General features: G+C 40.8%; 1 protein-coding gene across 1 annotated transcript in view; it reads left to right on the top strand.

Annotated features, from left to right (window-relative positions):
* Positions 1 to 12,945, top strand: part of NIN (ninein) — a 99,269-nt gene that overhangs the window by 69,616 nt on the left and 16,708 nt on the right. The window contains exons 19-26 of the mRNA XM_079767563.1: positions 370 to 495; positions 604 to 673; positions 2,393 to 2,605; positions 3,955 to 4,068; positions 7,933 to 8,055; positions 8,769 to 8,882; positions 9,643 to 9,789; positions 10,997 to 11,176. Coding sequence (XP_079623689.1) covers positions 370 to 495; positions 604 to 673; positions 2,393 to 2,605; positions 3,955 to 4,068; positions 7,933 to 8,055; positions 8,769 to 8,882; positions 9,643 to 9,789; positions 10,997 to 11,098 — 1,009 coding nt within the window. The 3' untranslated portion in view covers positions 11,099 to 11,176. The remainder of the gene's footprint in view (positions 1 to 369; positions 496 to 603; positions 674 to 2,392; positions 2,606 to 3,954; positions 4,069 to 7,932; positions 8,056 to 8,768; positions 8,883 to 9,642; positions 9,790 to 10,996; positions 11,177 to 12,945) is intronic.

Below are 12,945 nucleotides of genomic sequence, written 5' to 3'. Positions count from 1 at the left end.
AAATGAGTAATAAGGTGTATGTCCACTGGCAGCAGGCAGGCCTGGAGACTGAGATAAAGGAAGGTATTTGCTCAAAGCAGTAGGCTCGCCACAGACACGATCAGCTACCAGAGTGGGCATCGCGTCTCCCTCTGTCTCCATGCGCAAGTGTTTTAGCCACACTTCCCTAATGTCTTAGTGAGAGTCTTACTTCCCATAAGAAATGAGTCAAAATGTTATAGTTTGATTTCTAAGAACAGAGACTACTAATTTAGACTTCTCATTTTAACTGGCATGAAATGCTTGTTTCATTGGAAATTACTAGAAAGTATTTTCCAAAGACTCCAGATGACTGCCTTGTTGTAACTACTTTTCAAATCTCTGCTTCAGATATGAATCTGAGAAGCTTCAAGAAGAAAATTCTATTTTGAGAAATGAAATTACTACTCTAAGTGAAGAAGATAGCATTTCTAACCTGCAGTTGGAGAAATTAAATGGATCTCAGGAAGAAATGTGGTAAGACATATACTTACGTTTTCTTAAGGCATTTTTGCAGGGACTGAAACTATTTTACTTCAACATTTAAAGCCTAACTCTTAAGTTATGTTTTCATTGTCCCTTTAGGCAAAATATAGAAACTGTAAAACAGGAAAAAGCCGCAGTTCAGCAGATGGTTGAAAATTTAAAGAAACAGGTAAGGAGATATTTCATACTTCCCAGTGTTACTTGAGTCTGAAATTTTCTTTTTTTTTATTTTGAAATTTACAGGTTTATAGGATATGCTATTGGAATAACATGTAGCTAGTAGTGGTAAGGTTGTAAATTCAGAGATTCAAAATGGAGACTCACCTCATGATGACTCTAAGTTTCTATTTTTTGTGGGTTTAATAATGTATTATCATTTCTTGGCTCTGAGTGCTTGATACAAGTTTGATGTCAGTGGGAATGGGTAGGTGATACTTCTAAAACCAAACCTATGTCATACTAGTTCTATCCCTCAGACAGTTAGTTGCAACTGTTAGCTCCTTCCTCTTTTCTCACCAGGATTGAAAGCAGAAAGTTAAGTACAAAATTTCACAGATACAGAATACCAATTAGTCAGTATCTTTTCACAGAATTATGATTTATTTAGATAACTTGTGCCAGTCAATGCCCAATTTGTACAGTCTCACAACATGCAATTGTGTGGGTGAAGGCCACTTAAAAATCTGTCTGAAACAGTCAGGGCATCCTGGAAAAATAGTAGACAAGGTGTTAATGTCCAAAATGTATTTTGTACACTTATAAACAAACTTGAGGCCCAGTGCACAGGTGGGGTCGGGCCGGCGGGGGGGGGGGGGGGGGCCACGGGCAGTTGGTGCCAGTCCTGCCCCCAATCAGGGTGTTGGGGCCGATGGAGGGGGTGGGAGGGGGAGGCGATCGGGGCCTGGATCAGGCTGGTTGGCTGCCACAGTGCGTGTCATAGCCACTGGTTGTTCTGGTCATTCTGGTCATTCCACCGTTCTGGTCCATGGGCTTTTATATATATAGATGGCAAAACCCAGATGAAAAATGAATAACCGATATGAATGGTCAAGTCACAGGAAAAAAGAAAAGAATACAACATATAAAAAGATGGTCAGCCTCATTAGTGATTAGGGAAGTACAAATTAAATGAGTTTGTTTTTTCTGATTAGCAAAAATTAAAGAGTGATTTCATCAAGATAAAAGAGGTGGTGAGGAAACGAAGGTGCTCATACCTAGTTGGTAGAACTGTAACTTGGTAGCACTGTGACAAAAAGACGTTTTGGGGATATCTATAAAAATAGTAATGTATATGCATGCCTTCTAACCCAACAGCCCCACTGCTAAAAAAATAAAAGATCCTAAATACAAAATGCTAACATGTGTAAGTGAATTTTCCAAAAGATTGCTTTGTTTCTTCATCATTAAAATTCAATGCATTATGCAATGTCTTGATCCTTGGAATACTCGACAGCCACTAAAATATATAGCATATGGTGGTTTCTGAATGCAATGACTTAAAAGATGGGTCTGTAAGATAGGGTAAGTGGAAAAACAGGCTGTCCAAACATCTGAAATGATTCCAATTTTTGTTATAAAGACAGAAATCTCCCTGTGTACAGTATACGGGTTTTGTTATATGCATAGAAAACAATCTGGAGGGATACACATGTATCCAGCTGTGAACCATGGCTACTCATGTGGCGTGGATTTGGACTGAGTATCTGTCACTTCCTCACACACTTCTGAACTGACTGAATGTGTAACAGTTACTCTGTATTATTTCTGTTATTGAGTGTGTGTGTGTAACTTCATCTACATATCGAGGGAAAAACCAATTAGTCTCTAAATCTGTTTTTTAGCAGAAGTAGGGTAACTAGTTTTTAAAACTTATTTCAATTTTAATTAGATTTCAGAATTAAAAACCAAAAACCAACAGTTGGATTTGGAAAAGATGGAACTTAGCCAAAAGAACTCTCAAAATCAGAGAGAATTGCAAGAGCTTAATCAACGTCTGGCGGAAGTGCTGTGCCAGGAGAAGGAGCCAGGGCGCGGCACGTTTGAGGAGTGGGAAGAGGAGAAGTCTACTCTGGAAGAGGAACTGGAACGCTGTAAAGTGCAGGTACGGCCTGCAGCCACCCCACAGCCTTTGTGGAGGAAATCCCAACAAATAAAAGAAATGCTTCTACTGTATTACATTTCTTGTACATAAAGTCTTAGTAATGAAAACAGTGTGGCCCTAACCGGTTTGGCTCAGTGGATAGAGCATCTGCCTGCAGACTCAAGGGTCCCAGGTTCGATTCCAGTCAAGGGCATGTACCTTGGTTGCAGGCACATCCCCAGTAGGGAGTGTGCAGCTGATCGATGTTTCTCTCTCATCGATGTTTCTAACTCTCTATTCCTCTCCCTTCCTCTCTGTGAAAAATCAATAAAATATATTTAAGAAGAAAACAGTGTGATACTGGCATACGAATAGATAGAGATATATAGATGTGTATTTATGGATGGCCCAGATCTTGGTTTCTAAACACCTATCTCCTATAAACGGAACCAGGGCTCCTTGGAAAAATGATTGATTCCAAGGCTGGAGGACAAGGAAAATTCAAGATGAGCCTGGAATATTTCATGGTGCCAGGAAGAAAAAAATGCTCAGAAAAAATGGGGCATGTTGAAAGGACACAGGGCCTAAACTCCTTTAGGCCAAAGATGGAACGATTTCAACAACAAAATAATCATAATAAAATATAAAATAAGGTTATAAACATAGGCTAAAATAAATATCTATATGACCACACCGATACAAAAAACTGAGTAAGTAAATAAAAGGGGGAGACACACTGTCTTCCTTAGAGTAGAATTCCAATTAATAAATGTTGAAAAAAATAGAAAGTCATTAGAAGGCAAACACCAGAGTAGTAATTGTAGACAAAACCCACTGATAGACACTAAAATTAATAAGCAAAAGTTTAAGGAGAAACACGATCTTCATAGCCTCAAGTATGTCTCCAAGAGAGAGAGAGTTACTTTACAGTGGGGAAATCTTCAAAAACTACCCTAAAAATCATGTCCTTGCCTTTTGAGAGGAGAACCTTTTAAAAGATCGTTCAGTTAGTTCCATTCAGTATAAGGATGAATGGCCATAAAACGGTGTCGTTGATTCTCTCTCTCTCTCTCTCTCTCTCTCTCTCTCTCTCTCTCTCTCTCTCTCTCTCTCCCCTCTGGAGCACATCTGCGCCTCTCCTTCCTTGTTTGTCCCTCAAGAGGCCTATCTCTCTCCCTCTTTCTCCTAAGCACCAAGGGTCCTTCTACTTCCTCTGTAACTTTCTACGTAAATTTTCCCTTATTTAAAAACAAAACTGTGTGCCATTGAATTTGTGCTAGTGAGTCCCTAACGCTGCCTTTTGTGGCCTAGTAAGTTTCCTCGGGCTAAATGAATGTGTCTGTTACTTAACTTTTTAATTTTTTTCTTAGTCCTCCACTTTAGTGTCTTCTTTGGAGGCAGAACTCTCTGAAGTTAAAATACAGACGCATATTGTGGAGCAGGAAAACCTCCTTCTCAAAGATGAACTGGAGAAAATGAAGCAGGTAAGACTGCTGCTTAGGAGCGGTCCAGGGGGAACCTCTTGTGGAACAGTATGTACCTGATGGCCTGGCTTTGCCAGCCGCCAAGTGTCCTTTTGAATGAATCCTGTCAACTAGCTTATTGCTTGGTCAAGTTGAAGGCTTGCAATACAAGTCTATTTTTAAGGGCTTTTATTGCTAAATCTCTAGTTCTAGTTTGTAACTTACATATGTCGTAGACTGAAATTCTGTTGCTATGAATGATCACAACCACTGCAGTTAAGAAAGTTGATGTTCTACTTTCTCCAAACCAGATGAAAAAGTAATAGAAGTTTGTCTAAAAAGAAGGTAACTTTTTCCTTATAACTTCAATAACTACCCACCCAGATTCATGAGACACAGGCGAAGTTGGTCCTTCTTATCCTTTCCTCCCAGCAAGTCTGAGGCGTCTCAGGCATAAGGGTAAATTCTAGAGGATTATCAGGGATGCAGTCTCACTTATGAATCTGACTTTCAGAGCCTAGTTCCAAGTTTCAAAGACTTAATTTTAAGTATAAAAGAGAGTTTACCTTAAAGTTATATCCTGGACATTGTCCTATTTTATTCTTTACTAGAGGCCTGGTACATGAAATTAGTGCAGAGGGGCAGGGGGAGTGTCGCTCAGTCCAGCCTCTGCCCTCTCACAATCTGGGACCCCTCGGGTATGGTCCTTAGGCCTGGCCAGTGATCAGGGCCTATCAGGGCTTTCCTTCCCCCAGCTGCCGACAGCTGGCCCCGCCCACACCGCTGACACTGCTTGCCATCTATGCAGCATTGCCCCCCCCTCCCCTGCCACTGGTCACCTCCCTCTGCAGGCGACAGGTGTGGGGTGCAATTGCTTGGCTGGCCTGGGCCTACCTCTGCGGAGCGATCACTCGCCAGCCCCGCACACCTGGCACAGCGTCGCTGGCCTGTGGCCTGGGCCTCCCTCTTTGGGGCGATCGATTGCAGAGCCCCCACATCGATTGCCCCGCAGAGGGTGGCCGGGGCCTCTGTCTGCAGGGTGATAGTGGGGTGATGGTGGGGCCCCCGACCAATTGCATTGCACCTGCCTTGGCTGGCCTGGCACCAGTGCATGTCATAGCATGGTCGTCCGGACGGTCATTCTGCTGTACAGTTGTTCATCAATTTGCATATTACACTTTTATTATTATAGATTCTGAAATTTTCAGTGAGTACAGGAATCTTTCTGCTTGAGCAAAACTGATTTATAAAAAAAAAAAAAAAACTGGTTTATAATAGGAGGATTTCATCCTTCTATTTTACTTAATTTGCTTCACAAATGGATTACTTTAACATTATGACATCCTTAGGTTATAAAATTCTCTCTTGTATCTGTTCCTACCACTGAGTGTTCTGTTCGTGCTGACCTCTAAGTGACTCCTGTCAGTCTTGATTCCCTAATTCTATATAATAACAGAGGAATATGCAAATTGTCCATGATGCTATAACATCATGACCGATCAGCAGGAGGCATGTACACCAGGAGGGCCTCCACACAGCCCGGCCTGGGGCAGCTCCCAGTGGAGGTGGCCCCTGCGTGGCCCAGCCCGGAGGCTGCCCAGCCCGGGGGCGGCCCCTGGCGGAGGTGCGTGCAGGCCCACCAAGCTGCCCGGCCTGGGGGTGGCCCTTGGCGGAGGCACACGCAGGCCTGTGTGCTAATGTAACGCTGCCTGCATGCCTCCCTGGCCTGGGATGTGGTGCTGCCTGCATGCATCCCCACCCAGCGCTGAGGTGAAGCTGCCTGCCTGTGTCCCTGGCCTGGGATGTGACACTGCCTGTGTGCGTCCCTGCCCAGTTTATTAATAAATTTATATATTATTTTCATATACATTTTACTAATTTCCTTTTTATCTCTGACACTTCTATTATAGAGAAAGGGCAAATAGCAATATTAAAATATTTCCTCTAATTTAAATTCCCTTTTAATGTGCACGAATTTCGTGCACCGGGCCACTCGTAGAATTATAAAACTCTCAGGGAATTTGTGTCCCTCATAATGCCTAGCACAGTACTGTTGCCTAATGGGGACTTTAACAGAACCTTTTCAAGTCAGATGCTACTGTGCAAGGCATCTCTCTTCTGCCATAGCAGAAGCTGTCAGTCCACATAAACATTGCAGACGCTAAAACTTGCAGGGCCCTTCTCTGGTGGATAAGTATCCCAAGGCTCTGATTACCAACTTCATCCAAATTAACCTGGGCACACTTTTCTCCTTTACCTTTGAAAGCCGGCCTGTTGTTCAGCCTCTAAGATGATAAGGATGGGTTCCAAATCCGTAGCAGGGGAAACGTGTGCTTTGTGACTCTGCTACGCTAGAGATCAGGAGAAGAGGAGCAGAGCTGGGAGTAAGAGAGCTTGATGAGGACATCATTCCGCACTCCTTTATTGCACATATTTTACAGAGGCGTTGACATAAACTGTGCTCTGGAAAAACAGTGAGCCCTGTCCCCCGTTGGCAGGAAGCTGTTGTGTGGCACTCCTTTGGGTCACAGAGCGGAATGGTGTCAGCCATACAGCTTGGACCTGGAAAGCGTGGGCTGCTCTATGGGACATAATGACTCCTCATTCCATTCACAAAGCACTTTTGTTAACCGTTGCTCTGAAAAGAAACGTGAATAGCGTCAGCAGAAGCCACAAGGCTGTTCGTAGACGCCTAGCAGGCTTTGTGAGGGCCCAGGGTTGGGGAGGCAAGGCGGTGAACAGAGGAGAGAGGCCCTTCATTCAACCCGTGCCCCGGTACTTTAAAATACATTTTCCTACATCCTTCTGGCGTGTTTAGATTTGTAAGGTATGCTGGATTTGTTGCCAGTTGAAGGCCAAAGTCAACCCTCAAAGACTGTTTTGTCATAGTATTCCTAAAGCTAAATGGAAAAGAACTTCAGGGAGGAAGTAGAAAGAGGGCCATAAAATCATAATGATAATAAAGAACTGAAAACGGGAAAGCCACGTGAAGTGGAGGGAAATGGAAAATGCACGAACTGTGGAAAAGAGTTAAGAAGTGTAAGAAACCAGTCTCTTCGACGCAGTGTGTGGGGGAGGGGAGGTTGCTCCCCCACCCTGGGACGTTTAGCGATGTCTGGGGGTGTTTTTTGGTTTTTATAACTGATGTGTGGGGAAGGGGGAGGGTGCTACTGGAATCTGATTGGTAAAGCCAGGCATGCTGTTAACGACCCTACAGTGCACAGGGCAGACCCCACAGCAAAGAACTATCTGGCCCAGAAAGTCCATAGTGCTAAGGCTGATGCTGAAAAGAAACAAGAAAGTCTTTGGTTTTCCTGATTCCATAAAGTGGAGAGGAGGAAGCCAGAGTGTCCACACAGCAACATTTTACTAAGCAAGTGGGTTTGGGCATCTTCCAAAGGGAAGGGATATGGAACGAGCCAAAAAATAACGTTTTGTCTTTCACCTTGTTCTTGTGATAATACATTGTACTTGGTTCATACCAATTCTGTAACCTTGACTGAGATTTTTGAAAATGATTTACTTAAGAAAGCATGAGGAAAATGTATTGTGCTAGATGTACACAAGTTAAATTGATGACAGGATGTCAGTATGTTATTTATTTTACCCTGAACGTAAAACAGAAAGCTAGGACCATTATTTATCAATGTCTGTCTGGTTGAGTCTATCTGAACAGACATCTCAACAATGCATTGGAGAACGGAGAGAAACTAGCAGGGAACATTTTGTTAATGTTAATTATAGTCCCCAAGAGTTTATGTGTCCTCTGAAATATCTACAGATAGGGAAATAGCAGCAGCCCTGAAAATGCCCCGTTTATAAATACCTTTTTATAAATATCGGCATGAGATGTGAGGGGAGGGCTCGTTTGTTTATCTCTTCCAGCTGCACAGATGTCCCGATCTCTCTAACTTCCAGCAAAAAATTTCTAGTGTTCTAAGCTACAATGAAAAACTGCTGAAAGAAAAGGAAGCTCTAAGCGAAGAATTAAATAGCTGCGTTGATAAGGTAGTAAAAATAAGATGACTTTTTACCATCATTGTACAGTGTGCACCATAATGAGCATTTCTCTTTGCCCTTGGCACACAGGCCTAATTGTTCTGGAAGATCCTGGAATAGCATTTCAGCTGGCATTATGTGACCTTAGAGCTCCCCAGGCCATGATTTTAACAGGAGTTTAAAGTAGTTGTCTAATAACTACATCATTAAATATAGTAATATAAAGTTTGCCTCATTTTAATATGTAGCCATGCTACTTAATCTATAATATTATTTAAAGATATCACTATGTACTTATATATAGCATAAATAATATATTGTTGCATTTAATAATATGAGATCTAGTACATAGACACTTTTTTTTTTCTATTGTGTTTGCCCTAGCAAATCCAAAACACTGCTTTTGTCCCACCTGCCTTAGTAGGTACTCTGTATTTTCCTATTATGCTACACTCTTGAGATTTCTAATTGCCTCCCAGTCTACCATCTCTAACCCGCAAAATATGAGGCAATGAGAAAGGAAAATGGAAATCTCCAAAGAAAAGAGACTCCTCCAAATTAAAGGTAGAAAAGGAGTCGGGAAAACTTCTTTCTTCTGCCTTGCTCTGCTCCCCCTGTAAATAAATGGTACTTGATCTTTTCAGTATAAGTGGAGGCATGTAAATTGAGACTAGATATGTTTGCAAAGATGCCCTGTTACCTCTTATCTTTCCCTGAAACAGTTGGCAAAATCAAGTCTTCTAGAGCGCAGAATTGCTACTATGAAGCAAGAACAGAAGTCTTGGGAAGAGCAGAGTGAAAGCTTAACGTTGCAGCTAGCGGCTTCACAGGAAAAGGTGTGTGGACAATTCTTGCTTCATTTGCATAGTTAGTGTTTTCCTGTATCTTCCAGCAGAACCCTCAGTGGAAAGAATGGACGTGGCCTAAAAGGACTCGGAATGATTCAGTTTGACTAATCGTTGATACATACTTATAGTTTAGTGAAATAATTTGAATATTTCCCTCAAATTTCATTATTATGAGATTATCTTATTATGAGGATACTTACTTATAAAAGCTTGAGAATAATGTGTAAAAAGGACTGCTTGTCCCAAATTTAGAAATGGAATTTCTAAGGCAGGTGCATGCCCTATTCTAAAGATCTCTGTCAACATTCCTTTTACCAATTTAACTTTTTTAATTGAAATAATTGAGATGTTAGCATGGTAGACTAGGGTTCTACCAGTATATCTTCTTATTTTTATCTAAGAGGTCCTTTACAAACCAACACCACAGGCTAAAATTTTTATAGAAATTCTTACAGTTTCTATAAAATTAGGTAAAACCAGCTTTTGTGGTGCCAGTTGGTCCTCATTGCTTCTGTAAGATATCACTTGGTAATATATCAGCAATACCTGCTCCAGGCATAGTTCATCATCATCATAAATATAATTTAACATCCTGTAAATATACATAATATACTGGGTTTCCACAGGCTACTGTAGAGAACTGGATATAATAAGTTATCTTGTCCTAGCTCGTTCGTCATACCTGGACATGCTATAGGTGAGACCACAAGGATTTGGGTCACAGTGTAAGGTTGTTCTCATGATGCAGGTTCAGAGTTTAGAGGACACACTACAGAATGTAAACCTGCAGATGTCCCGGATTAAATCCGATCTCCGAGTGACTCAGCAGGAAAAGGAGGCTTTAAAACAAGAAGTGATGTCTTTACATAAGCAACTTCAGAATGCTGGTGACAAGGTAATTTTTTTATTGAGGTTTAACTTTATACAGTAATGTGTACACATTTTAAGTATATAACTTGATTATTTATATACATATATATGTAAAATATTACATTTTACATATCTGTGTGTGTGTGTATGTGTGTTTAACCACCACCTCGTTCAAAATATAGAACATTCCCAGCTCCCAGCAGGCTCTCGTCTGTCCCCTGCAGTCGATAACCTCAAGGGACCCACTATCCCACCCTCTGCACCATAGATTAGGGACACTGGTTCTGAACTTTATATAAATAGAACCATCGTGACAAGTTAACTTTTCGTATTGTGAAAGTCAGAAGACCATGACTAAGTTGTTTTGTTGTAAAATTAAAACATTTTGATGTTGTAGAAAGTGTGTCTCATCTTAATATCACAATGCTGCTTCATCTGTGCACAAATAAATTAAGAAAATGTTATGGATGTCAGCCCTAGGTAGATTTTGAGATTTTGTCCTACCATAAAAGTAGGCATTCAGCTATTTTCTCTCTTAATAGTTGTTTCCATTTTAAAAAATTACTTCTGAGCTGACATTTTTCTCAAAATGAGATGGTGCCTTTTTTTCTTTTTTATGTTTTAACTTAAAAGGCTTAACAAGTTGTGTTACCTTTTTTGTTTTTTAAAGCATTTTTCAGGATCAAAAAAATCGCTTTGGTAGCTTAAACTATATTTCTGTGCTCAGGCCTCAATCACATGGACAATATGTGCTTTGGAATCTGAAAAAGGATATGATTGCATATGTGAAAATGAAAGTAGAATTGAGCTTGTGAAAGCGTTCAAGTTAGCAGTGCATTTCTGAGTCCCTTCGGTGTCCTCTGTTAACCAAAAGAGCAGTTATCTGGGTTCAAAGCATAACTTCTTAAGAATGAAGCAGTTTGTATGGCCACCAATCTCTATGTACTTGTGTCCTGTATGGAGCTGGGCCTTGTCGAACCATCACATTTGCTATTAGACTTGATGGGGCTATTTTGCCAAAGACCATTTTAAACTGAGTTTACAAACCTTTTTTTGTTCAAACACCAATAACATTGTTTTATTTATATCTATATATACATACATTCACTCCCATTAGAAGACAAAGGTGAAGGTTGAAAGGTACCTACTAAGAATTGTCATTAGGTAAGCATGACACTGACAACAGAAATCAGCTTTGTTTTTAAGGCTTAACTCTGCAATTGTCTCTTAAGAACTGGGCTCCAGAAGTAGCCACCCACCCATCAGGATTCCATAACCAGCAGCAGCGGCTGTCTTGGGACAAGTTGGATCATCTAAGGAATGAGGAACAATAGCTGCTTTGGCAAGAGAACGAGAGACTCCAAACTGTGGTGCAGAACACCAAAGCAGAACTCACACACTCCCGGGAGAAGGTAAGTTGCACATGATGGCATATGTCTGAAAATGCTTACTTTGAAGTGAAAATGAATGTTTTATATGTTTAAAATAGTTCTAGGGTGTGGATTTGAGTATTCTGTTACAGCAGACTTATTTTGAGAATGGGTAATTTATCATTTACTTCCATTTAATTTTATCCTGGTATGTTTATACAATAGTTTTCATTTTGTATAAGCAGTTCTGTAATAAAATCTGTGATTTTAGCCCAGCCAGTATTGCTCAGTTGGTTGAGCATCATCCAGTGCTCCCAGAGGTTACCAGTTCAATTCCCCATCAGGGCACATTCCCAGGTTGCAGGTTTGATCCCCAGTAGGAGGCATGCAGGAGGCAGCAGATCAGTGTTTCTCTCATGGATGTTTTTCACTCACCCTCTCCCTTCCTCTCTCTCTCAAATTAATAAAAACACATTTTTAAAAATAAATCTGTGATTTTAATTCTCATATCCAAAACATAAACTCATGGAAGTGTTAACCATATATTCCTCTTCCAATAGGCTGGACATTGAGACTAGTAGTACAAAAATGGTAAAACAAGGCTCAAATCTTTTTCTTTTTCTTTTTTAATATATTTTATTGATTTTTTACAGAAAGGAAGGGATGGGATAGAGAGTTAGAAACATCGATGAGAGAGAAACATCAATCAGCTGCCTCCTGCACACCCCCTACTGGGGATGTGCCTGCAACCTTCACTTTTGTCTTCTAATGGGAGTGAATGTATGTACATGCCCTTGACCGGAATCGAACCTGGGACCCTTCAGTCTGCAGGCCGACGCTCTATCCTCCAAGCCAGACCGACTAGGCAAGGCTCAAATCTTGTTGGTCTAACTCCTTGTAAGAGAAAAGGTTCCCCCTTTGAAAGGTTATTTTCAAGGTTTACAAGTTAGAATGGTTTTTAAAAATTAGATTTAAATCTTTCTAGTTTAGAATGGTCTTTAAAGGTTAGAATGGTCTTTTTTTAATGTCTAAATTAGATTTATTAATTAGCATGCCAAATTGGAAAGAACCCAAATACCATTCAACTGGTACATGGAAAAACAAACTGGTACATCCACACAATGAAATACTATTCAGCAGTGAAAAGGAATGAACACCTGCATACACAACACCTCATACACAGAATCTCAAATGCATTTTAATTGAATTTATTGGGGTGACATTAGTTAACAAAATATATAGATTTCAGGTGTACAATACATCATCTGTATAGTGTATTGCGTGTTCACTACCCCAAGTCAAGTCTCCTTCCATCACTGTTAGAATGGTCTTAAAGATCATCTCTTCCAACCATTAAACTGATGTTTAAATTACTTACTTATGCTAAGTAGTGAACCAACTATGTTTAACCTTTACTTAATCACCTCGAGCCACAGATTTTCCTTTAGAACACCCACTGTGTGCCAACAGCTCTGCCGTCACTGAAGCTGCGGTGTTGCACAAGACAGACAAGGTCACTGTCCTCATGGAACTTAGTTGATGTAAATATATTGTTTCAGGAGTGAACAGTCCAATACAAAGTGGATGGCACTGCCGCCTCATTCACTCCTAAAAGGTCATGCTCCTGGCAGAGCAAAAGTGCTGGGACCACGTCTGCTTCCTTGACTCTCCTCCCAGTGGTTTGGTGGAGCCAGAAGTGCCCTCCTTCCCTGTCTGTTCCTTACAGTGTTGAATTTTTAGAGCCAATCAGACCAAAATTAGATTTACCTAGAAAGGATCTTTTGATACACACAAAAAAAAGTAGGATTCGA

The sequence above is a fragment of the Cnephaeus nilssonii genome, assembly GCF_951640355.1.
Source record: "Cnephaeus nilssonii genome assembly, chromosome: 4".
Lineage (NCBI taxonomy): Eukaryota > Metazoa > Chordata > Mammalia > Chiroptera > Vespertilionidae > Cnephaeus > Cnephaeus nilssonii.
Note: the sequence above shows the minus strand (reverse complement) of the source record. Positions and strands in the feature narration are given on the sequence as shown.